The 22,540-nt window shown below is 47.9% G+C and overlaps 1 protein-coding gene across 2 annotated transcripts in view; it reads right to left on the bottom strand.

Moving 5' to 3' along the window:
• The window catches only part of MYO1D (myosin ID), a 185,082-nt gene extending 171,247 nt beyond the window's left edge, over nucleotides 1–13,835 (bottom strand). For both annotated transcript variants that reach the window (XM_068419052.1, XM_068419053.1), the window contains exon 1: nucleotides 13,699–13,835. In XM_068419052.1, coding sequence (XP_068275153.1) covers nucleotides 13,699–13,793 — 95 coding nt within the window. In that variant the 5' untranslated portion in view covers nucleotides 13,794–13,835. The remainder of the gene's footprint in view (nucleotides 1–13,698) is intronic.
• Nucleotides 13,836–22,540: the final 8,705 nt, after the last annotated feature.

Genomic DNA, 22,540 nt, shown 5'->3' with positions numbered 1-22,540 from the left:
AAAGGGCAAGTGTCATGAGGATGGAGCCAGGCTCTTCTCAGTGACATCCCTTGACAGGACAAGGGGCAATGGGTGCAAGCTGGAACACAGGAGGTTCCACTTAAATATGAGGAAAAACTTCTTTACGGTGAGGGTGACCGAACACTGGCACAGGCTGCCCAGAGAGGTTGTGGAGTCTCCTTCTCTGGAGACATTCAAAACCCGCCTGGACGCGTTCCTGTGTGATATGGTCTAGGCAATCCTGCTCCGGCAGGGGGATTGGACTGGATGATCTTTCGAGGTCCCTTCCAATCCCTGACATTCTGTGATTCTGTGAAAATTCACTAAGTTTACTGTATTTAACTTATTTTAATTTTTTCTAGATACAAGAACAATCCAGGAAAGACAGAGGTTAAAATGTCTTATCAGATGGAGTTTAACATTTTAAAAGATTATGACCCAATTCAACAGCTTCCATAAGTCAACTACAATGTCTGCTACACAATACATTTTTACCGCTCCCAAGCTACTTTGTGCAATAAAACAAGTGAAATTGCTCTGATCTGTCTATCTGTGCAGGGTCTACTCACTAACTTCAGTGAACAGCCGCTCAGTGAAGCAGCTGAATTGCCAGTTAGGAATCAACTATGGAAAAAAAACTCCTGGAAGGAGACTGAGATCAACTAAAGAGTTTTCTCCCCAAATTCAGTTAAGATTAACTCTGAAGTTAATCACGGCCTACGGTGTGTCACCAGAGCCCCAAAACAACGTCATCACCTCAGAGAAGTCATGGAAACGGTGAAGATTATCTCCTCTAAGCCAGCTGCTTCAATTGTTCCTGTGTACAGTGAGCAGCAGGTGCCACCTTGGCTCCTCGATGAGAAGATCAAAGATCCAGAAACCCAATAGAAAAGCAGGAAAAAAATTATCAGGCATTCTTTAAGTAAATGAAAATGTTGAGATTTACATTGCTACTTGTTTCTCGCAGGAGGAGGGATGATACACATAGCATGTCTTAAAAGATGAGTGTCCATCGTCACACTTTCCTGGCTTTCATACTTCTACCTGCCAGCTGGAAGTCTAGCACACCTCTGCTCCCCAGGGCAGGAGCCCTCAGCACCCAAACCCCACAACACCCCTCGCTTCAGGCATTCGGGGTGACTGACTGCAGGAATGGAGTGACAGCATCCACGAAGAAAGAAGGAAGCCAAAGTGTTTTGGTTAAAAACAAGACTCGTTTTGACAATAAGCAGCCCCCCTTTAAGTCTCCAAAAACGTAAGCCCTTAATGGAAAACATGTTTTCTATCAACTGATTGGAAAAATTAAGCAAAATATTCCCAATTATTTCGAAATTGTTCAACTTGCCTTCAGTTTCCTATCAAGCCCAGCTTGTATAGTTTTATACCAGGCTTAAAAAGGTTGACACGTATCTACTTTTTCTTGGCGTTTCCTCAAAGGGGTTTAAGTTCAATATAACTAATAAAGATTCAGAGAATTAGCTGCCAGAGACTGGAGATGTCTAGCTCAGGAATGTCTGCATCCTTGAAAGCCAGGATGCAGTACGGCCCAAAAAACAAGAACAAACGAAGACAGGATTTCTATTGTTTGTTTTGCTAGAGACATAAATGCTACATTTAATAGGAAAAAAAGGGAAACGAATATACTCCTTTTTATATCCCAACGCCTGCAGGCATATGCAAACGTCGTTAGTGTTCTCTTCACCTAAGAGAGGTCAGTACACAAACCACATAACGCAAAGCTACTTTCTTGCTGCGACACAGACGAAGCTCGAAAAAGGAAACACTTTATTATCAAGAAGTATTGTCCGCAAAGTTATACATCTAACCCTCGGTCTTATTTTAGAAAGTCTCCCTGGTAATTTGCCTGTGCTTTTGCAAAGCAAGTAATATGTTTTGAATTATAAGAGGTTACAGGGACATTTTTGTGGTAAATTTGGACTTTCATTTGCAAAAAAAAAAAAAAAAAACCAACCCTCAGTGCTACAGAAATCCTTTCGGAAATAACATTTTTTTGTCATTGCTAAGCACTTTTCAACAAAGTTTAATAGCTACTGTTCCAAGGAGGTGTTTACATCCAGCTTTAAAAGAATACTGGGGTACTCCTGTCCCTGCAAGCAAAAGGAAAAGCAGCACGGTGTCTTTCCGATAGTTTGAGAACCAAGCAGAAGAGAGTATATTCCCTACAGTATGCAGGGGTAACAATTTTTCTAAGCAAGTTCATTTAAAGACTCCCAGTGCTCAGGATCTGGTATTCTGGGATTTTTCTGGAGGCCTAAGTTATGCTTAGAGCTCTTTGGGTCTTCTTCCATTCTTTCCTTTGGTCTTTACACCCAGGATCAAGAAGGACCAAAACACCAAATAAGCTGGTTTTAAGAAGAAATGGAAGGTACTATTTCTAGCCTCGGAAGTTTATAAACTCGATATCCAGTTGCTTTATAAACAGTGCAGGGGAAGAGAAGCCTTCAAACAATGGTAGCTGGATTTTTCCTTTGAAGGTGAAACTTACTTTATCATTCATTCTTGTAAACAAAATAACCTCTTTAGTTGAAGTTTAGCGATATGAATAAAAGCAAAAGTTTTACTATAAACATCTCAAAGACGTCTAGCCACATGAAAGCTTCATTGTGCTCTTGATAACCGTGATGTAAAGGCTTTTACAACCACTGAGTTCTCGCAGGCCGACACGCCAGATTTTACCACCTCAATATACCATAGAAGAGCTCTCCCAAAAGAAAGCCGTGCTGTTCATACAGTGGGAAAAGAGACTTTTTTGTTTTAGTTTGTTTTTCTTTGCTATTCATCGTGAGACAGCCTTCACTGCCATCCAGTAAGCTGTTAAAATATGGGTTCCCATTACTCCTTGGCTGTTTTGCTTCCTGGACAGAACGATGCAGTAAATTGCTCGAGCTCCCTTTAGTTTCCCTACTGCAAGTTTGTCCTGGGCATCATAAATAAAACCCAGTACAATGATGAAGGCACTGACCAGTCTGATGCTTGGAAGCCAGATATTAAAAGGGAACCTTTTCAGAAAGTTTCAGCTGGTGCCCCAAAGTATGATTCATTTGAGGGGTAGCAACATACACCTGCTCTACATCAGGAGGAGATTGAAAACCTTTTCATCAGGAGCCCCATAATAAAATGACTTATTCAAAGGCCGTCAGAAATTCCAGTGAAACACTGCTTAGGTTGGCTTGATTTAAATAAAGCATGCAAGATTACATGTTGTCAGGGGAAAACACAAACTTAAAACATTATGCTTTGGAGATGGAGTTAGACACACTACCCTAAACTAAACATTCATCTCTTGCAGCACATCATATACCACATATTGCACGGAGCCCTGCCACACAGCTTCTCTGTTGGTTTTTTTATTTCCCAGGAAGATGTAGCAAGCCTTCAGTTTCCCAAATTACGTTACATCAACCTTAAATGGGAACAGATCACAATACTATAAGCAAATTATTCTCTACCTGAACAACCTCAGACAGGATTGCATCGGGCCAGGCTCTGTCCAGACCCAAGAGCACACGAACTCCCCCAGGCATGGATCCAGTACGGAACCAGGAAACGACTTGAACAGATCAACACGATAATCAGCGGTTACAGCATACCAAACCTCCTACCATGACAAAGTTTGTGCAGGCTTCATAAATTAGATATTTAAGGAGGAGGCAGTGTCTTTGTTGAAATTTATGTGGCGTTTCTGCCATGCCAAAAGGAGCAACTGAGGGAAAAGTACACGAATGCTCGTCAGAAAGTTCTCAGACAGGTTAACAGATCAGTGCTGGGGGAGAAAGTGATAAACATTGGAAGGAGATAAGCTGTGTTTGAGGTGGAACAGGACAAAGGCAAAGAGACAGGTGAAGCAGATAAAACAGAAAGCAAAAACAATCTCTGTAGATACACTTTGAACAAGCACATGTGGGAAAGGGGGGTTTGCCAAGGTGTAAGACAAGGAGCGAGCACAAAAAAATCAGTGCGAAGGTGACTAGGCAGGAGATTTAGCTCTGTGTGAAGCTCAGACTTGGGTCTGATACACTAGAGGGGAAATATCAAGGTTTGACTTTGAATGCAAAGGCCTAGAAAGGACCGAGCCAGATGGTGCAGGAAGAACGAGTGAATTGCTGTCCAGAAGAGCTCGCTCCCTCCAGCCCAAGAGAACTCCAACTGACTCACTGGGAAAGGCTGAAAAGATCACACCAAGATCAGAGAAGACATCTCTGCTGTTGGTGAGATGAAGGCAGGTGAACCAGCAAGAGGGAAAGTTGGGCAGAGGTGTCCATCTGTACAAAGAAGGTACTGAAGGCAAGAGAGGAGAGAGAAGTCACCAAGGATGACCAAGAGGATACTGTAATTATAAAAATACAGCCAGGAAGTCAGCAAAAGGAGAAAGGAAGGGTCAGGTGGGATAACACTTCTCGGAGGGACAGTGAGAGTCAACAACTGACACCCTGGAGTACAGCAAGAAACATCCAAGGATGAGAAATGACATCATGGCAGGTAAGCAGCTGCCTAGGGACCACCCAACAGGTTTAATGCCATATTTTCACCCAACGGTACATTTTTCTGGAAAGAATGCTCTGGATCAGAGCAGCCCAACAGTCACACACTAACTGTTCTCTGAAGTTTCTTGTATCTCAAGGCTGACATGTCAAAGCAGCCAAACAGCAGCAACTGGGCAGACTGCTGTCAACTTCTAAATCAAGAAGGGATGGCTAGCAACATCACAGCAACCAGAAATGTGTGCTGCAAAACGCTTCAGCAGACAGGTAAATAGGACAGAACACAATAGTGGCGAGACACAACTATTCCAATACCATTCAAGGAGAAAATTTAAAGTCTGCACAGAAAAATGCTCTGAAATTAGGAGGCAGAATGGAAAGTACCATCACCATCAAGAATTAAAGCAGGAACAGACTTGTTATGCGCCAGCACTAGTCACACTTCTACTGATGAGCACTGCAAGACCATCTATGATGATGGTGGTGGGTCCTCTGGCTTATAATTAACGACTGTTTTATTTAAAAGGTCTTTACATTGTTGGAATGAGTCCAGAGGAGGCCATGAAGATGCTCAGAGGGCTGGAGCACCTCTGCTATGGAGACAGGCTGAGAGAGTTGGGGCTGTTCAGCCTGGAGTAGAGAAGGCTCCGGGGAGACCTTCTAGCACCTTCCAGTACCTGAAGGGGCTACTGGAAAGCTGGAGAGGGACTTTTGACAAGGGCATGGAGTGACAGGATGAGGGGGAATGGTTTTAAACTGAAAGAGGGGAGATTGAGATGAGATATCAGGAAGAAATTCTTTGCTGTGAGGGTGGTGAGAGCCTGGCCCAGGTTGCCCAGAGCAGCTGTGGCTGCCCCCTCCGTGGCAGTGTTGAAGGCCAGGTTGGATGGGGCTTGGAGCAACCTGGTCTGGTGGAAGGTGGGGGGCTGGAACTAGATGATCTTTAAGGTCCCTTCCAACCCAAACCATTCTATGATATGATTCTATGATATGATTCTACATGATACTCCCCATTTCCTTCTACCTCAGCTGCTCACTGCTGGGCTCTGGCAGTGTTATCTGTTGTCTATCAAAACCACTACTCACACACAGAACTACTCCGCCGTCCCCTGTCAGCTTGCAGCAGCTGGGCCCCGCGCAGGCCAGGTGAGAAGAACACTAGCTGAAACAAATCCCAGGAACGAGAAAAACCTCATTCCTAGCAAAAGAGAGAGGTTATCTGAGGAACAGTTTAATGGGTTAGATTTGAAGGGGAAAAAAAAGTCTTTTCAACAGGTTACATCTATCTAATGTCCCTTTTTCTGCTCCCAAGGACAGAACAGCCTCATATCTGAGCTGTTCTCTTAGCATTTGAAAGCACCACAATGAAAACTTGCTTCTCCTTCTGGTCTGTTTAACAGAGACAGAAACATCAGTACGTGAGAGCAGCAGTGTGAGCTGAGATCTCATCGGATCTAACCAAAAAGCCCTGAAAGGAACAGAAATTTTCTTCTAGGAATTTTATTTCTGCTTCTGAGAACTGGAAATAAGTATTTGCTACAAAGGGACACACACCTCCCTTATTTAACACTTACAGGCAAACCTGTGTTCAGACATCTTCTTGCTTCTCCCCCCTCTCAGAATTTCTTCCTTCCATAAAAAGATGCAATCATGACCCAGGGACCGAGAGAATGATGATGTAACAGCCAAATATCTAGCGAGATCTGCATCTCTAAAAGGAATTTGAATAAGTGTGACTAAAGGGGAAATGTTCAGGTAGTGTAAAAGCTTGCTCAGCCCAAAAGGAATGCAATGGGTCGGTGGAGTGGTAGATCAGCAAAACCATCTGAAGAGGTAGATTTTTGAACAAAGGACTCTTGACTAAAGGACACCACGAAACTCACTGGAAATATTAGCTAATATTTACTGTAAGAGTTTGGCAGATCTTAAAGCCATCCTTTAGCTAGTGAAATTCAGAAGGTGATGATGACTTCAGTTAAGACGATGCAGGTTATAAAAGCCATCTCAAACCTGTGGTAGTCAAAAACAAGAACAGGATTCTGCTTCACAGTATCACAAGCAGATGCACTGCCCACTCTGAGGATGTGCAGGACCCATATTACTTCATCAGAAACTACAAAATAATTGCAGAGAAGAGGCAAGGATGAAAGCAAAAAGGTTGCTGAGGAATTCCTGAATTAGCAGCTGACTTTCTGTAGAGATCCTTTGTGTAAATAGCAGAAAAAAATAATTTATTAAAAAAAGATGCAATAAGGAGTGTCTCCTATTGAGCTAATTCAAAATAGTTCTGGTTACAAAACTGATTCTGCAGGGCTTTTTCTTCATACCTGACACCTTGTGACATGAATGTCCCTCCCCAGCTTGTTACCTACAATTAAATTTTGTTATCTGTGCTCTGACAAGTACCATAAACGCAGCTCAGCGTCAGCTGGCAAGCCAGGACCAGCAGGTCTGGTGCACAGCATTACCAGTGTAAAAACTCAAAACTGTAAGGTACCCTGAAAGACTACTCTCGTTCATAAATCTGACCTCGCATATTATTCAACACCCATGTGTTAAAATTATTAAACACCACCTCACCCACACTGCTAGAAAGACTGCTGTAAAATTTCACTCTGAGAAAAGAAGGTATTCGTAAGTCAGGGGAGGGCAGATGTGCAAAAGAAGATTCAGGGAAACGATATAAATTCAGCACATGCGGAGGCAAAACAAATCCCACGCGGGACATCATCTCGTTCCATGCTTCGCTCACACGAACGCTGTCGGGAAGCACAGAGCCCACCTGCAGCAGCCGTCGGTTTCCGTAAGCTCAACGGTGAAGTCCCTGCAGCAATCGGAAAGCTGGCCTTGATGCTCCCTTTCGCTACTTGTGTCGTTAGCATTTGGTTTTTAAGTGAGATCGATGGCCTTTTCCATCTATGAAGATCACGCTGGACCCTGTCCAAGCTTGTAAATCAAATTTTGATGGACTAAGGGGAATTTTCATTCCATTCATTCCAAATTCTGACACAAGACAGCTCTCTGCAAGCCGAGCAATTCTGAAGAAGCCAAGAAGAGCGGATGAGACTGAACTGCTGACCATCCAAGCAGCAGTGAGGAGCGTCCTGCAGCATCCACGGTGGCAGGCACCACTCTCCAGGAAGAAAACAGACTCTTCCCAGCAGCTTTTTAATTCAACACCCCATGAACAACTCAAATATTCATATCTATTTAAAATGAGGAAATTAAAATGGCTTAAAGGCATAAAAAGCTTGTTTATTAAGCATGAATGTTTCATTACCAGAAGCACAAATGAACCCAAGCATTCACATATTTCCTCTGCCAGGATTAAAGATACTTTACTACCTAGTGCGACGCCAAACCTCTCCCACCACAACTTCAATCAAAAATACGGATGTTTAAGATGGTGCTTGAAAGATAAGAAAGCTGGTGTAAAAACATCAATACAATACAGACAGCACCCCTTCGCCCCACCACTTTAAATAAGATCAAGTCAACAGAAGAGCAGTAAGGGGGCTATACAGATGGAGAATTAAGTGCTAGCAATGATCCACAGCCCTGATGAGAAAGAATTGTTCCTAATGTATTTATGGGGACTCTGATCCTCTGAAGACAGGAACAAATTAAAGTGTCTGGTCAAGCCCAGAAGTTGTGCATGTTTTGCCAGACGTGTTGAGGGCAGATAAAAGGAAAATAACCGAGACTCCAGATCTAGAGTTTAGACTTTCAGAACTGCAAGATGAGTGAACATCTGTGTATTTACACAAAAAAAACCCTCACCCTTTAATACCACCTACTGAAAGAAGCTGCTAACAACTGCATTATAGCTTCTTTTCAGGTCACCTGGGCAATTATGAAGCCTATACATTTTCGGTACCATCTTCAGCTTCTTGTATCCAAAACTGCCTCCACCAAAGTATGCTGTAAAAACAAGAGGCTAACAGCTACTTACACCAGTCATCCCAAACACAAACCACATCATTTTTAAGACTGACAGATACTACGAACTCAACCCACTACATCATCCGGAAGAAAAAGGTGTCTTTTTTTATTTTGGGAGAGGTCCGAAAAGAGAGAGGCCTACACACAACTGGCTCCAGAAAATCTCTTCAAGGGATCCCTCTTCAGCATTTGAAGCCCACTTCCCTGTTTCAGTTTGCTCCAACCTTTTTATAGGACTACAGCCTACGCCTCACCCTTGCCTGCACAGCGAACACTTGCCTCAGCAGCAAACACACACAGAAAATTCTGAGGAGAACCAGATTTTCTTTACAGATTCTTGATACCAAAAAGGTTATTAATCATAGCAAATATTATCAGTCTTTCAAAAGTAGCTGCAATAAATATAAATTTAGAACTGTTGCCTTAATGTAGGACAGCTTTGAAAATGCTGGGTTTGCACTGCAAGACATAGTTGAGAAACAGTAGAAAAGACACTTCTGCATATTTTTAACTAAATGCAGAGTTGTGTTTTTATTAAGTGTTGCTTTAAGAGAACAGAAAACACAAACTCTGCAGGGAGATAACTATGAGGACTATTAAACTGCAGTTCTTCACACCACATCCTCAGGCTCAGGTGGGCTGGGATGACCAGGAACTATTTGAGCAGTAAGTACAGCTTTCTACATCGGGTTTCATGCTGGAACTAGTTAAAAAAAAAAAAAAAAAAGAAAAAAAAAGAGGAAAACAACCCAAAATTCATTTCACGATCATTACACCTTACCATGTGCTTTCACAGTCTTCCTTTCATGCATCCTTGAATTCTTTAATAACTGCGACAAAGATCTATTCTGTTCCCAGGAGGGGATTTGCACAATGCTTACGACAAATGAGCAACTCACTATAAATCAGGAAAAGATGAGTCAAGTAGCACCTGCTCACAAATTAAATGTGAGAACAGAAAGACCTTGAGCACACAGCTCATACAGGGCTACCCTGAACACTACCCTGCTCCTGTGATACATAATAATCTACTTTCTTCCTGCATTTCAACATGGCCTTTCACTTACAGTTGATTAAGAGGCGTTGGGTTTATCCACAGTCGGATCCCCACATTATGTCACCACCCAGCACCACGGGGATCACATCTTACTCTCCTGCAAAGCATTCGAGACCTTGTGAGGAGAAGCTGGGCTGAAGTTATTCCTGAAGTTATCACTAAGGCTGCAGAACAGATCATTCAAGAAATCAAACTATCGCTTTGCATGCCGTAGATACCATTTTTACAGCTCTGAGTTTTGATTTGTTTATCAAGATAAATGCTAGTTGTACAGGATAGCACAATGAGTGGTCGTTGCAGGATAATATAAGAAATCATATATAAAACAGACTATGTAATACTAGTGAAAAATAACCTTCTTGCCCTCTTCCTTACAAGGAAGTAAACTAAAAATGATAACTTTTACCACCTGAAATTTTCACGACGGCACGATGAAAAACGAGGTGATGTACAGTTTTGTGTTTCTCTTACTCAAAAGTTCACATCCCAGGTTCCATCTATGCCACAATTTCTGCAAAACGTTACCAACTCCTGCAAGACCACTGCTCCCTTTCCACAAGCACCATCTCGCTCCCCCTGCTCTGGAATAGTCACAGTCACGTTAAGTCAAAACCACCCACTGAAATAAGTGTTTTAACAAGTCCAGAGCAGGATGTTCTCCCTTAGATAACAGGCAGGTAACACTCGGAGTACAGCTAAATGCTTGATCGCCAGACAGAGGACCTGTGAGCTGTCTGACATTAAAAAGATCCCCTGTTTTAAGGAGTCTTTCCATTAATCTTACATCCTCTGATAGCAATTGAAATGCCAACTACTACTGCAGTAATCAGCCTGCCCACAAAGGTCAACAGGGAACGGATGGAAGGGAACGCCAGACTATCTGCTCAAGTGCAAACTGCTCAAATACGGCTGTTATAATAATTCATACTTGTGACGACTTAAGGAGCAATTACCTGTTAAAGCTTTGGAGGTTTTCTATAAAGAAACAAAGCTAGCTACTGAGTCCACACTGACTCTTCCAATACTCCTGTGCTTTTTTTGTTGTTGTTTTTCTTTAATTATTCTGATGACTAAGAATCACAACCAGACACTGGTACGAAGCCCACTCAGAGCGAAGGAATTCAAGGACCGGATGACTTTTATTTACAATTAATGTGTAACACGCAGTGACTGCTTCAGTGTCCACACGAAATGGCCAGTTTATTAAGTAGCTGTAAGACATGTCCATGAAAAAAAATACTGACACTATGATATCCTTGCTGAATCACTACACAAACCTACAAACAACAGGGTACGGAGCATATGGATTGGGAAACAAGGTAGCAAATGCACATTGCATCCTACCTACCCAGGCAGGTACTTACAGCGACAAAACAAATCAGCCACACTAATCCAGCCCGCCTCAACACCACTAAATTCAAATATTAAAGTAATGAAAAGTGCAACTTCACCATTTCTCTTTTTCCCACTAGAGACATCCTTGGGGAAATATCCTTGCATGCACCAAAACTGGTATGATTTCAATTCCACCCACATCTGGGCTCACTCGGGAACTAAATCCAGCACAACCCGCCTTGGGTCAGCCAGTGACCCCGAACAAAAATAGCTCCGGCAGAAAGCTGGATTTATGGAATAGGGTGGAGCCCATCCAAGTGTAAACCCAACAAACTCACCACTTGGAAGTTAATGACGGAGAAGCAACAATTTCTCCATTCTGTTCAGCACGTGACAAGCACGAAGGCAACTCATGCCATCTATGCAACGTGACAAAACACAGCATGACCTAATTAACCCTCCAACAGGTCAGAATCTCGGGTGTAATTTGGGCCTGACACAATTTAAAATGTAGCAGCAGCAAGCAGTAATTACTGTCTCCAAAGCAGGAAAAATAACAGAAGCAAATGTTGCTTGAGAATTGTAATAACACCAGCAGCGAAGCTGGGTCAGCAGGCCAGGGCCACAGCTCTACCGGCGGCATCAATCAGGGCTTAGCAGAGTTCAGCAATTTTACTGAAAAGTCACGCTTTTGCTAAATTGAGATTAGCTTTCCCAGTGCAGACAAGCCTAAAGTCAGGGGACGACAGCACAAAGGTTAGAAAAATTAACAGTATTAGGGGTTTTTTTTAACACAAGATTATTCTGCCCACAGCACAGACAGAAGACAACCTTGAGCTGCAGGCAGAACTCTGCCTGCAAACTGCAGATTACGGCCAAGGTAACGCCCGTGTTCTCATGAGAAAGAAACCAGAGTTTGAATTGGTGTCACAAGGAAAAGCCTGTTTTGGAGTACCAGTGACCAAGGTATTGGAGGTAAAGGGACACACGATGGTGTCTCAGATACAGCAGGGATGTCCAGACACCATCCTTAGGCAGGATCAGCGTGCAACAGGACAGAAAAAAAATCAAAGTACATATCAATTGTAAGGATCCAGACTTGCTACCTTGTTCTACTTATCCTCTTTCATACATAATTAGCAAAGTCTACCAGTGCAAGGCACCTCTCAATTAATTAATGATTCCTAAACACAACCAACCTGCTACGTTGATTTTGAAGTTACCTAACAATCCATTTCCAACACTTCATTTAGAATTCTAGTACAAGGAATAAAAACCCCAAGAACAAACCGTTACATGCGAGTTTCCTGCTAATTACGACAACTTTGTTTGTAAGCCCTTTGTAATACAATTAGAGGGTCATGGCATGCACAAATGAGAAGCAAATTTAAGCTTTTAGAAGCACTGCAAAATTTATTTAAATCTGACATTTCCTCAAGTTCAAAGCTCAATTGTTCGCATTATGTTTTTCTTAGTGTTTCTGTACAGACGCCCTCCCCACCCAAATAGAAATCAAAAATATAAAAGAAAAAATACTTTTCAAATACACCAGTTGTTATTATTATATCTCGCACTGCCAGGATCTGAGCCCTGACCTTGCAGCACCACAGAAGACAGGTACACCCCAGCAGCCAGCTGTGTAGCACAAAGATTCCTGAACACTCAGTGGCTGATGCAGCCAGACCTCAAAACCTACAGATTTCACCCAGAGCAGACATCACAATTGCCTGAAAGAGCTTAATTTTCTCCTTCCTCTGTAGTTTTATGCCAGCTGAGGAAGCTTAGCCCACCTCTCTTCCCTTGGCTATTGCCAGAGCCACTCTTGGGTACGTCCAACAACTGCACAGGCCTGACAAGTTATTGATGTCAACCATCTTCTCCAGAAGGCAAGTAGCAGGAGAGGAACAGTCAGTAAAGCCCGAGCAAAACTGGGGAGGAGGGGGAAGGACACAGCCAATAAGTCACATTTTTCTCCCAAAGGCTTCCCTTTGGTAATTATCAAATCCTTGCACAAGCAGGGGCATAAGAGTTTATCAGGAAGAGCTCACATGAATCTTTTATAACGGAAAGTGAAAGACAGCCGCAGACTTAGGGTCCCCACCGGCTGTCCTCTCTATCAGTGCTGCTCAGGATTTAGTTGTACTTCACAGAGGAAACAGGGATGAAAAAGCAGATCTTCCCGAAGCCCATCGCGTCTAGAAGGGAAATAAAACCATAAAGATCATGAAACGTTAACGCAGCGAGTCTGCACCGGTGAACAGCTGTAACGCTCCTACGGGGCTGCAGCAACTTTGGACTTGGTGACTTTTATTGCTGTTTTTTTTTGTCCATCCCAACTTTGCCCGCATGTCAGCATAGGCGCGATACCTGTTAGAGGGGAGGTGTGAGGGGGAGACTGAAGCAGATGGGAGCAGAAGAGGAAGGTTTTCCACAGGGGTGACAGAAAGCCCCCACGGACCCCAAAGGCAGGGCTTAGCGCTCCCTGCCTGCACCCTGAGCACCCTCCTGCTCACTTGGCTCTCCTGCGTCCCAATTTTATAGAAAATCCCCCTTTTTTGTGCAGGGTTTGCTCCGCTGCGGAGCTCAGTCACCTCAGGCAGGTGGGGGTTGAGGGGGCCGCTGCCCGCCACAGCCCCCTCAGCGCGGGGCCGGTTCAGCTCACTAACCCGGCACAGCGCACCCCCCTCCCCACCCCCGGTAACCGAACTGGGATGAAGTCGGGGGGAGAAGCGGGAAGACGAGGCCTCACAACCCCTCACACACCCTGAGGCCACGAAGGGGAGGGGGTGGGGGGGTGTAGTCCCACCGCCCGTTCCGCTCCTCACACCGTCCCCCCCCTCCCCGCCTCGCCCCAGCGCTCACCGCAGACGGAGGTTAGCCATGAACTCGGGCATGGTGACGGCGTCCATCAGCACGAAGTCAGCTTTGCCGAACTCCAAGCTCTCCTGTTCCGCCATGGCGGCGACGGGGACGGGTCGGGCTCGCGCGCTGCCCGCCGCTCCCCAGGGCGGGAAGGCGGGGGGGGGGGTGCCCGCCTCGCGCCCGCCGGGCCCCGCCTCACCTGTGGGTGAGGCGGGGCCCGGCGGGCGCGAGGCGGGCCCTGCGCAGCGCCCCCTGCAGGCCCGCGAAGAGAACACACACCCCCCCCGCCGGTACCGCCCCCTCGCCCACCGCGGGAGGGAGCAAGCGCGCCCTCTGCCGGCGAGAGGCGCGTACTGCACATACTCCCCCCCAGTTTGGGGGGGCCTCATCCTGCACCTGGGAACACACACACACCCCCCCACACACCCCCCGGTACCCCAGGGCCGCATCCTGCACCCGTGGGACCTCCATGCCAGGGTGCTGCAGGGGCAGGGCTGGATCCTGCACCCAGGGGGACACCTTCCCCCCCCTCCCGCCCCGGGGTGCAGACCCTGTACCCCAGGAACCCCCACCCCTCTCCACAGTGTCCTACAGGCCTGCACGGAAGGATCCCCCACCCCACATGCTGTAGGGCCACATCCTGCACCCACGCACGCCCATACAAACACCCTGCAGGGTGGGGTGCTGCATCCCAGGGAACCCCCACGCTCACACACATTCATCCCCCTCAGGACAGGGCCACATCCTGCACCCATTGGCCCCCTTTTTCCTGTACTCCAACCCCTTGCGCCCCAGAACATGGTCCTGCACCCAGAGACCCCCCCTGCCATAGGGTATCACTGGGCAGGGCCAGATCCTGCACCCAGGAAAACCCCCACCCTGGGATCCCAGTGGACATGGCCAGATCCTGCACCCAGGGGACACCCATCCCAGGGCCCCACCACACAGGGCCAGATCCTGCCCCCAGCACCCCTGGGTGCCCTCCCAGACCCTGCTCACTCTGGCGTTTACAGAACCCCCCAGAACCCCCCCAAATCAACGCAGAATAAAACTCCACAGAAGCTCCCACAGGAACACCTGGGCACCCCGAGGTCTGGTACCACCCCAGAACCAGCCACCTCGGGCTAATTAGATTAATGATACTAATTAGGGCAGCAAGGGCAGGGAGGGAACGGGAGCAGGCACAGCCTCACTAGAAAGAGTTATTTTGGGCAAGAATTGCTGGTTTGGGTATAGGAATCCAGGGGTGTGGGTGCGAGGCTGCATGGCCATCCCTGTTCTTGTCATTGTTCTCATCCCTGTCCCCATCCCTGACCCCGTCCCCACAGGCCGGTGGGTCCCGATGGGCTGCAGCCCCCAGCTGAAAGCAATGAACCCCCCTGGTTATAGGCAGGGGCTCCCAGCTCCTTCCATGCCTGTTCCTGGGGGAGGATGAGGCTGGGACTGATGGAGCTCTTGGAGGTGAGCTGGGGGGGGAACATCCCAAAGACCCCGTACTCAGCACTGGTGAGGCTGCACCTCAAATTCTGGGTGCAGTTTTGGGCCCCTCATGACAAGAAAGACCTTGAGGTGCTGGAGAGAGTCCAGAGAAGGGCAACGAAGCTGGGGAAGGGTCTGGAGCACAAGTGTGATGAGGAGCGGCTGAGGGACCTGGGGGTGTTTAGCCTGGAGAAAAGGAGGCTGAGGGGAGACCTTCTCGCTCTCTACAACTGCCTGAAAGGAGGGTGTAGCGAGGGGGGGGTCGGTCTCTTCTCCCAAGTCACACGCAATAGGAGAAGAGGAAACGGCCTCAAGTTGTGCCAGGGGAGGTTTAGATTGGAGATCAGGGACAATGTCTTCCTGGGGTGTCAAGCGCTGGCACAGGCTGCCCAGGGCAGTGGTGGAGTCCCCATCCCTGGGGGGATTTAAAAGCCGTGGAGATGTGGTGCTGAGGGCCATGGGTTAGTGGTGGTCTTGGCAGTGCTGGGTTAATGGTTGGACTCAAGGATTTTAAAGGTCCTTTCCAACCAAAATGATTCTATGATCCTAAAATACCCTACTTGTGTTTTGTTTCTCTGTTGTGTTTGGCTCCATGGGGAGGATGTTTTCCACTCTTGTTTTATGCAACATGCTGAATATTTTTTGTCTTATTGCAAGTGCCTAATTTGTATGATGTAAATTAAATGCCTGGGAAGCCCAGGGGCAGGCAGAGGTGCCTGGTGTGAGGGCAGCGCCCTGCTGCTGGGGCTCCTGCTCTGCTCTCCCTCTGCAGAGGCGTCAGGGTGGCAGCAAGCGCATGTTAAACCAGCGCCATGTGTGGGCGGCAACGATGGACCCTGACCCCCCTGCCCACCCGAGGAAGAAGGCAGCAGCTGGGCACGCCTGGCAGAGCATCCTCTGCCTCCGTCCCCGCAGGCAGAAGAAGAAGGTGGCTTATTCCACCTACATCCACAAGCTCCTGAACCAGGTATGCTCTAGCTAGGCTTGGGTGCAACCACCTGCTTTCCAAGCTCAGCTTGGTCATCTACATATCCAAGCCTGGATGCTCACCAGGGAAGTGGTGGAGTCACCATCTCTGGGGGGATCTAAAAGCCACAGAGATGTGGTGCTGAGGGACATGGGTTAGTGGTGGACTTGGCAGTGCCAGGTTGGCTGAATCTAGAAAGTTTTGACTTAAATTAAAGTGGTGGGATGGGACTGGGGGGCCTCTGACTGACCCGTGCCTGAAGGCAGCTCCTCAAGCCATGCCACCACATGGACGGCTGAGCTCATGCTCTGATGGTTGCTCTCCCTGCAGGCGTGGTCCACCGGAGCCTCCTGCCTGGCAGCTGCCATCCTTGTCTGGCTGGGCAGCCCCCAGCTACTGGGAGACATGGCGCTGGAGGCTGCCCGGCTCTCTCGCTGCAGCAGAAGAAGCCACCTCAGCCACCGGGAGGTCCTGCTGGCCATGAAGCTGGTGCTGCTACATGAGCTGTCCAAGCCTCCTCTGGGATCCCCAAGCTGTGAGCCACTACTGAAGGGACCTGGCCGGATGGGACAGTCTTAAGAGTATTTTAATGCAGTTTTGGTAAATAAAGTATTTATTAGCATTGTTTAACAGATCCTCCTACCTGGGCTGGCAGCTGCCAGCACCGAGAGCAGCAGGTGGGCTTGGACCACCATGGGTCTGGCTACCTACAGGCCCCGAGAAGGGGTGTGGGAAGGAGGGTGCTCACACACATCTGCCTCGATAAATATTTGTGGAGCAGCCCAGCTGGTGGGTGAATGGTCCCCAGAGGTCCAAGGGGTGCTGCCCGGGCAGAGAAGCCTCTTTGCTCTGACAGCCCAGGCTGCCTGGGGGCTGTTGGGCAGCTGGACACCTCTTTGCACCAGCTTTGGCCAAGAATGGGGAGAGCAGGACAGGTGGCTGTTATTCCAAGTCCTGGGGAAATGTCATGCTCGGAGAGCAGCAGCATCCCCTGGTGATGCTGTGTGAGGTGGTGGCACTGAGTGACTTGTTTCCAGGCTCTCCATGGAGCCCCTTCACACGCCGGTCCCGCCTGTGCCCAGGGATGTCTCCAGGTTCTCCAGCCTCCTAACCCGCAGCTTCAAATCCAGCTATGGGGACGGTTGGGGTGCCTGGCAGTGCCCGGTCACCCACCTTCCCATGAGGGTGTTCTCAGTCCCAGCTAAGTGCCACCAGCTCCTGGCAGTACTGGAACAACCTCCCTGCATCAGCCTTTCCAGCTGTTGAGTTTCTCTTCCCAGGAGCATGGACAAGAGGCTGGAAAAGGGACGGATCCTTCCAGAAGGATCTGGCCCTCATCACCTCGTGATACTGGCATGAGCTGAAGGTTGTGAAATGCCTCTTCAGTGGGTTTGAAGTGGGAGGTGGTGACAGGTCTGCCTGCCCCTGAGCCACCACCTGTGGCTGCCTTGGCTGGTGGGCCACCATTGGTGTTTGGGGAGACTTGCTGGACTGTGTGGTGGCAGACAGGGTAGGGGGCGTCACTGGTGTAAAGCAGCTCATCGTTAGAGCTGATGGTAGCTCTGGCTGTGTCCCCAAGCTGCTCCTTTTTGCTCTCTCCCCTCTCCTGTGTGTATCTAGACCTGCATAGCATGATGGACTGTCACCTACCAACGGCCTTTGGCTGTTTCCATAGCAAATATAAGGATAACAGTTGCCTTCAAGGAGCAAGTTCTGCCCAGGGACTGAGGGTTCAGGAGCTGCTGCCCAGAAGAAGGTTGAGTTTTGATGCCCCAACTGCTGTCTCTGCTGCATGTGATGCACTGCCTCATTGAAAGTGTCCATGGCCAGCTTGGATGGGGCTCTGAGCAACCTGGTCTAGTGGAAGGTGTCCCTGCCCATGGCAGGGGGGTTGGATCTAGATGATCTTTAAGGTCCCTTCCAATCCAAACCAGTCTGTGATTCTATGAAATGGAAGGGTTAAACATTAAGAGGTGCTTTTTTCAGTCTGTAGATCCAAAATGAATACAGACTTCTGTCCTTCAAGAGCTCTGAAGGAGGACCATGGTGCTCATGGTTCGCTACTCTAAAGGATGAACTTGTGCCATTTGTGTTGCCTTTGCTCGGGATCGTGGCGGCCTTTCCAAAAATGAGATCTGAAACCAACTCAAGTCTCTCATCTGCAGAACACAGCTGTGGGTTTTACAGCTCTGGCTGGAGACTTTTAAGTAGACGATTCTAAATCAGGCAGGAAACAGCTTTTGAAAAACAAGCAGTGGGGCTGCTTCGCACTCCAGCACAGCACGGTGGGAAAGGACGGGGAAAAGCCATTAAAGGTTGGTGCTTCGTCCCCCGCGTAAGGAGGGACGAGCACACTTCCCCTCGCCAGGGTGCCACAGGGCGATGAACTGAAAATGGGCTTTGGAGCACATCCCTGTGCCTGGGCAGGAAACCTGCCAGGGAATCCCTGGTGTCTGGTGGTTTGCTTTTAGATATTCGATTGTGTTTTAAGCTGATCACAGAAAGTAAGTGGGGCAGGACTGGGGCTGTGGTTTCTTTGGGCTCTGGGAGCTGGAGTGAGTCAGTGTGTGAGGTGCGTGTCGGTCGGCAAAGAGACGTGCAGTGGCTGGCAGGTTGCTGGGGACAGCAAAAGGGATGTGGCGTAGAATCACAGAAGGGTTTGGGTTGGAAGGGACCTTAAAGACCATCTAGTTCCAATCCCCCCTGCCACGGGCAGGGACACCTTCCACCAGACCAGGTTGCTCCAAGCCCCATCCAACCTGCCCTTGAACACTGCCAGGGAGGGGGCAGCCACAGCTTCTCTGGGCAACCTGCGCCAGGCTCTCACCACCCTCACAGCAAAGAATTTCTTCCTCAGATCTCATCTCAATCTCCCCTCTTTCAGTTTAAATCCCTTCCCCCTCGTTCTGTCACTCCATGCCCTTGTCAAAAGTCCCTCTCCAGCTTTCCTGTAGCCCCTTCAGGTACTGGAAGGTGCTAGAAGGTCTCCCCGGAGCCTTCTCTTCTCCAGGCTGACCAGCCCCAACTCTCTCAGCCTGCCTCCATAGCAGAGGGGCTCCAGCCCTCTGAGCATCTTCGTGGCCTCCTCTGGGCTTGCTCCAACCACTCTGCCCATGCAAAAGAGACGGGAGCCAGGTCACCCATGTCCCCATCACTGCAGAGCCCAGATGAGGGGCTGTGGAGGCTCTAGCATCCCTGCCAGCCCCTGCTTACTTGAATCCACCCCGAACCCAGCTGGTTTGGGTACCAGCGGGGGCGAGCTCAGGCCATGCAGCTCTGCCCAGTGCAGGGACGTGCACTTGTAGGGTACAAAATGGCAGCTGTGTGCCAGTGAGTATTGGAGTTCAGCCATGACATCAGCCTTAAAGTCCACCCGAGTTGGTCTGGACACATCAAAATCACATCTCTGGAGCCCACTGGAGACTAGGCACAGAATTCCCCAAGACCCGGCTTCTCCCTGAGATGGAAGGATGGAATTGAGGACAAAAGAGAGAACGTAAATACAGAGATTTCTCTGAAGGATGTTCTCGATGCCTTAACTCGTCATCTGCCTGGTCTCCCTTTAAAAGCATGTTTTACTTTTGATAAACTATATTGATACTTCATTTCTTCTTTCTTAGCTTCCTCTGATATTTTTTCTTCTATTTTATTAGTCAGGTCACCTTCCTCCTTTCTACAATTTCACTGCTGGTAAATGGCTACCGTGGGCCTCCCCAGCATCAACCGTTCGTGAGTGGCTAACATATGCTGTTCCCTCTTTGGTTTTTTTCAAAAAGGGAAGTAGAAAAGAAAATTACACATCAAAATTTCCAGTCTGTCACATGCACAATAATATTATGGTCTCCAGCCAATGAGGAGGATGTTAAACTGTAAACAAAACTAAATATTGAGTTCCCAGGAGTTTTGTAATTATATAGAGTGGATACTGTGTTTTCTTTTATGGAGTTTTCCAGGAAACATTATGAAGACAGAAATGAGACTTCCCAAGTCTCTAACGTGACTGTTGCACAAATACATAGTGATTTCTACTGGGAGAACATTCAGGGGTGTTTATTAACATCCCCTTTCAGTATAGAGCATGACAGAGCAAGACATCCTGTAAAAAAAAAGAAGATAGATACACTAGAGTCCATAACTCCTTTGCTTCTAATAAGGGGAAAATCTTTCCCAAACCTATTCCTGAGAATCCTTTTGAGGATGTTTGTCTTTCTGGGAGGAGAGGGTGGAGGAGCCGGAGGCAGCGTGATGGGTTATGGGACTGCCTTGTCCCTCGGCAGCATCCAACATGTTTGTTTTCTCCTTCCTGGAGAGGAAGGAACTTGCCCTATGGCAAAAGCTTCATTATGAGCTGCTTTATATCTACATATAGGCTTGTGATTCCCCAAGCTAAGGAGAGGTGGGAATCCAGCCAAAACCACCAGACTCGTCTGAACAGAAGGGAAACACCTTGAGATGTTCACCAGTTATGACTGCAGATGATTTTGCAGCAGCCTGGATAAAAATGTCATCCCTCCTTGCCCGGAGATGCGGTGCTGAGCCTGAACTACCCCTTGCAACCACAGAAGTGACGGAACCTCAGGTTGACCGTTGAAACCCTGAGCTCCTGTACTCTTGACTTCACGGCATAGTGTTGGGGGGGGTTAGGTACCCTGTTACCCCATTGTATGACATCCAAATTGTTTTCAGTAAAACTCTTTTTTTTAAAAAAAAAAATGAAGCTTTTTGGAGTCTGGAGATCTTTGAAAAGGCTCAGACAGCTCCATGGTCCCTTCACGATGTTCCCAGGGCGGTTCTCCATCCTTCCCCCACCCCACCACAGGCCCAAGGCAGCACGGCATAGCACTGCTTCCCCTGCAGCAAGGCAGCTGGGTTGTCACGTTGATGGGAGTGAATACCTCATCCAAAAATCCACTCTTGGAGAGGAGGATTTGGTTCGAGGCTGACTGCAGTTAAACAACTGCCTGGAGCTGCAAGGTTGTTGAAAATAGAAGTAGAGAAGCAGAGAAAACAGAGCTGGAGGGGTGCCTTGATGGACTTTAATCCCCCTGTTCCAACCCAGGTTAAGCACAACTTCAACCCTTCCTGATGGATGTTTGTCTGATCTGTGTTTTTTTTCTTTTTTCCCCCCTGAAACTTCCACTAATGGAGACTTGACATCAGGCAACCTGCTCTGGCACATTGCTGTATCTAGAATCATTGAATCATAGAATCATTTTGGTTGGAAAGGACCTTTAAGATCATCAAGTCCAACCATTAACCCAGCACTGCCAAGCCCACCACTAACCCATGGCCCTCAGCACCACATCTCCACGGCTTTTAAATCCCCCCAGGGATGGGGACTCCACCACTGCCCTGGGCAGCCTGTGCCAGTGCTTGACAACCCTTTTGGGGAAGACATTGTCCCTGATCTCCAATCTAAACCTCCCCTGGTACAACCTGAGGCCGTTTCCTCTCGTCCTATCGCTTGTTCCCTGGGAGAAGAGACCGACCCCCACCTCACTACACCCTCCTTTCAGGCAGTTGTAGAGAGCGAGAAGGTCTCCCCTCAGCCTCCTTTTCTCCAGGCTAAACACCCCCAGGTCCCTCAGCCGCTCCTCATCACACTTGTGCTCCAGACCCTTCACCAGCTTCGTTGCCCTTCTCTGGACTCGCCCCAGCACCTCAAAGTCTTTCTTGTAGTTAGGGGGACACTTGTGGACTTGACTACATTTAGTCAGTCCCCAAATGTCCAACTAAAGCTCCCTTACCACAGCTTCATCCCATGATTTCTCATTCTCTCCAGGCAGACATAGAGAAGAGTTTATTCCCTTCCTCTTCGTAGCAGCCTTTTATTTATGGGAGGACGGTTCTCACCGCAGTGCAGGAAACACAGCTGCCAAAGGAGAGTCTGGAGGTCAGCTAGTCCACAGCTGTCTCGTCTTCCCCCAGGCTTCGCTTCTCTGGACCAAACAACCCAATTCTTTCATTCTTCTCTCATAGATCATATTTTCTAGACTTCTGCTAAACCATGCTGCTAGCAGAAAAGGGAAGGTTTTTCAGAAGACCGGTTGTAGTAAGGAAGGAGCAAGTCCTCCATCCTTGGAGGTGAGGAAACCCTGCTGGGTCACACGGCGTGAGCTGTGGTTTGTTTAGTGGATTCACTGTGGGATCTGCCGAGGGATTGCAAACTCGCCCATCATTGTGTGAGCATTGCAATAGCACAGGACTAGGAGAGAAGCCAGCAGGATGGCAAGCAAAGGCAGCAAAGCAGGAGTTTTGGAAGGACTGACCGCCTTTGTCCAGGCTTCAGAAACCAAAAGGGTTGCACCAAATAAATATGCAGCTCCATCAGAATTCCTCATCCCTACTGATGTGACCTAAGAGATCCTGAATTTGGTTGCTTTCATGAAAATAGGT

Source organism: Nyctibius grandis, chromosome 26 (assembly GCF_013368605.1).
Source record: "Nyctibius grandis isolate bNycGra1 chromosome 26, bNycGra1.pri, whole genome shotgun sequence".
NCBI classification, from domain to species: domain Eukaryota; kingdom Metazoa; phylum Chordata; class Aves; order Nyctibiiformes; family Nyctibiidae; genus Nyctibius; species Nyctibius grandis.
Note: the sequence above shows the minus strand (reverse complement) of the source record. Positions and strands in the feature narration are given on the sequence as shown.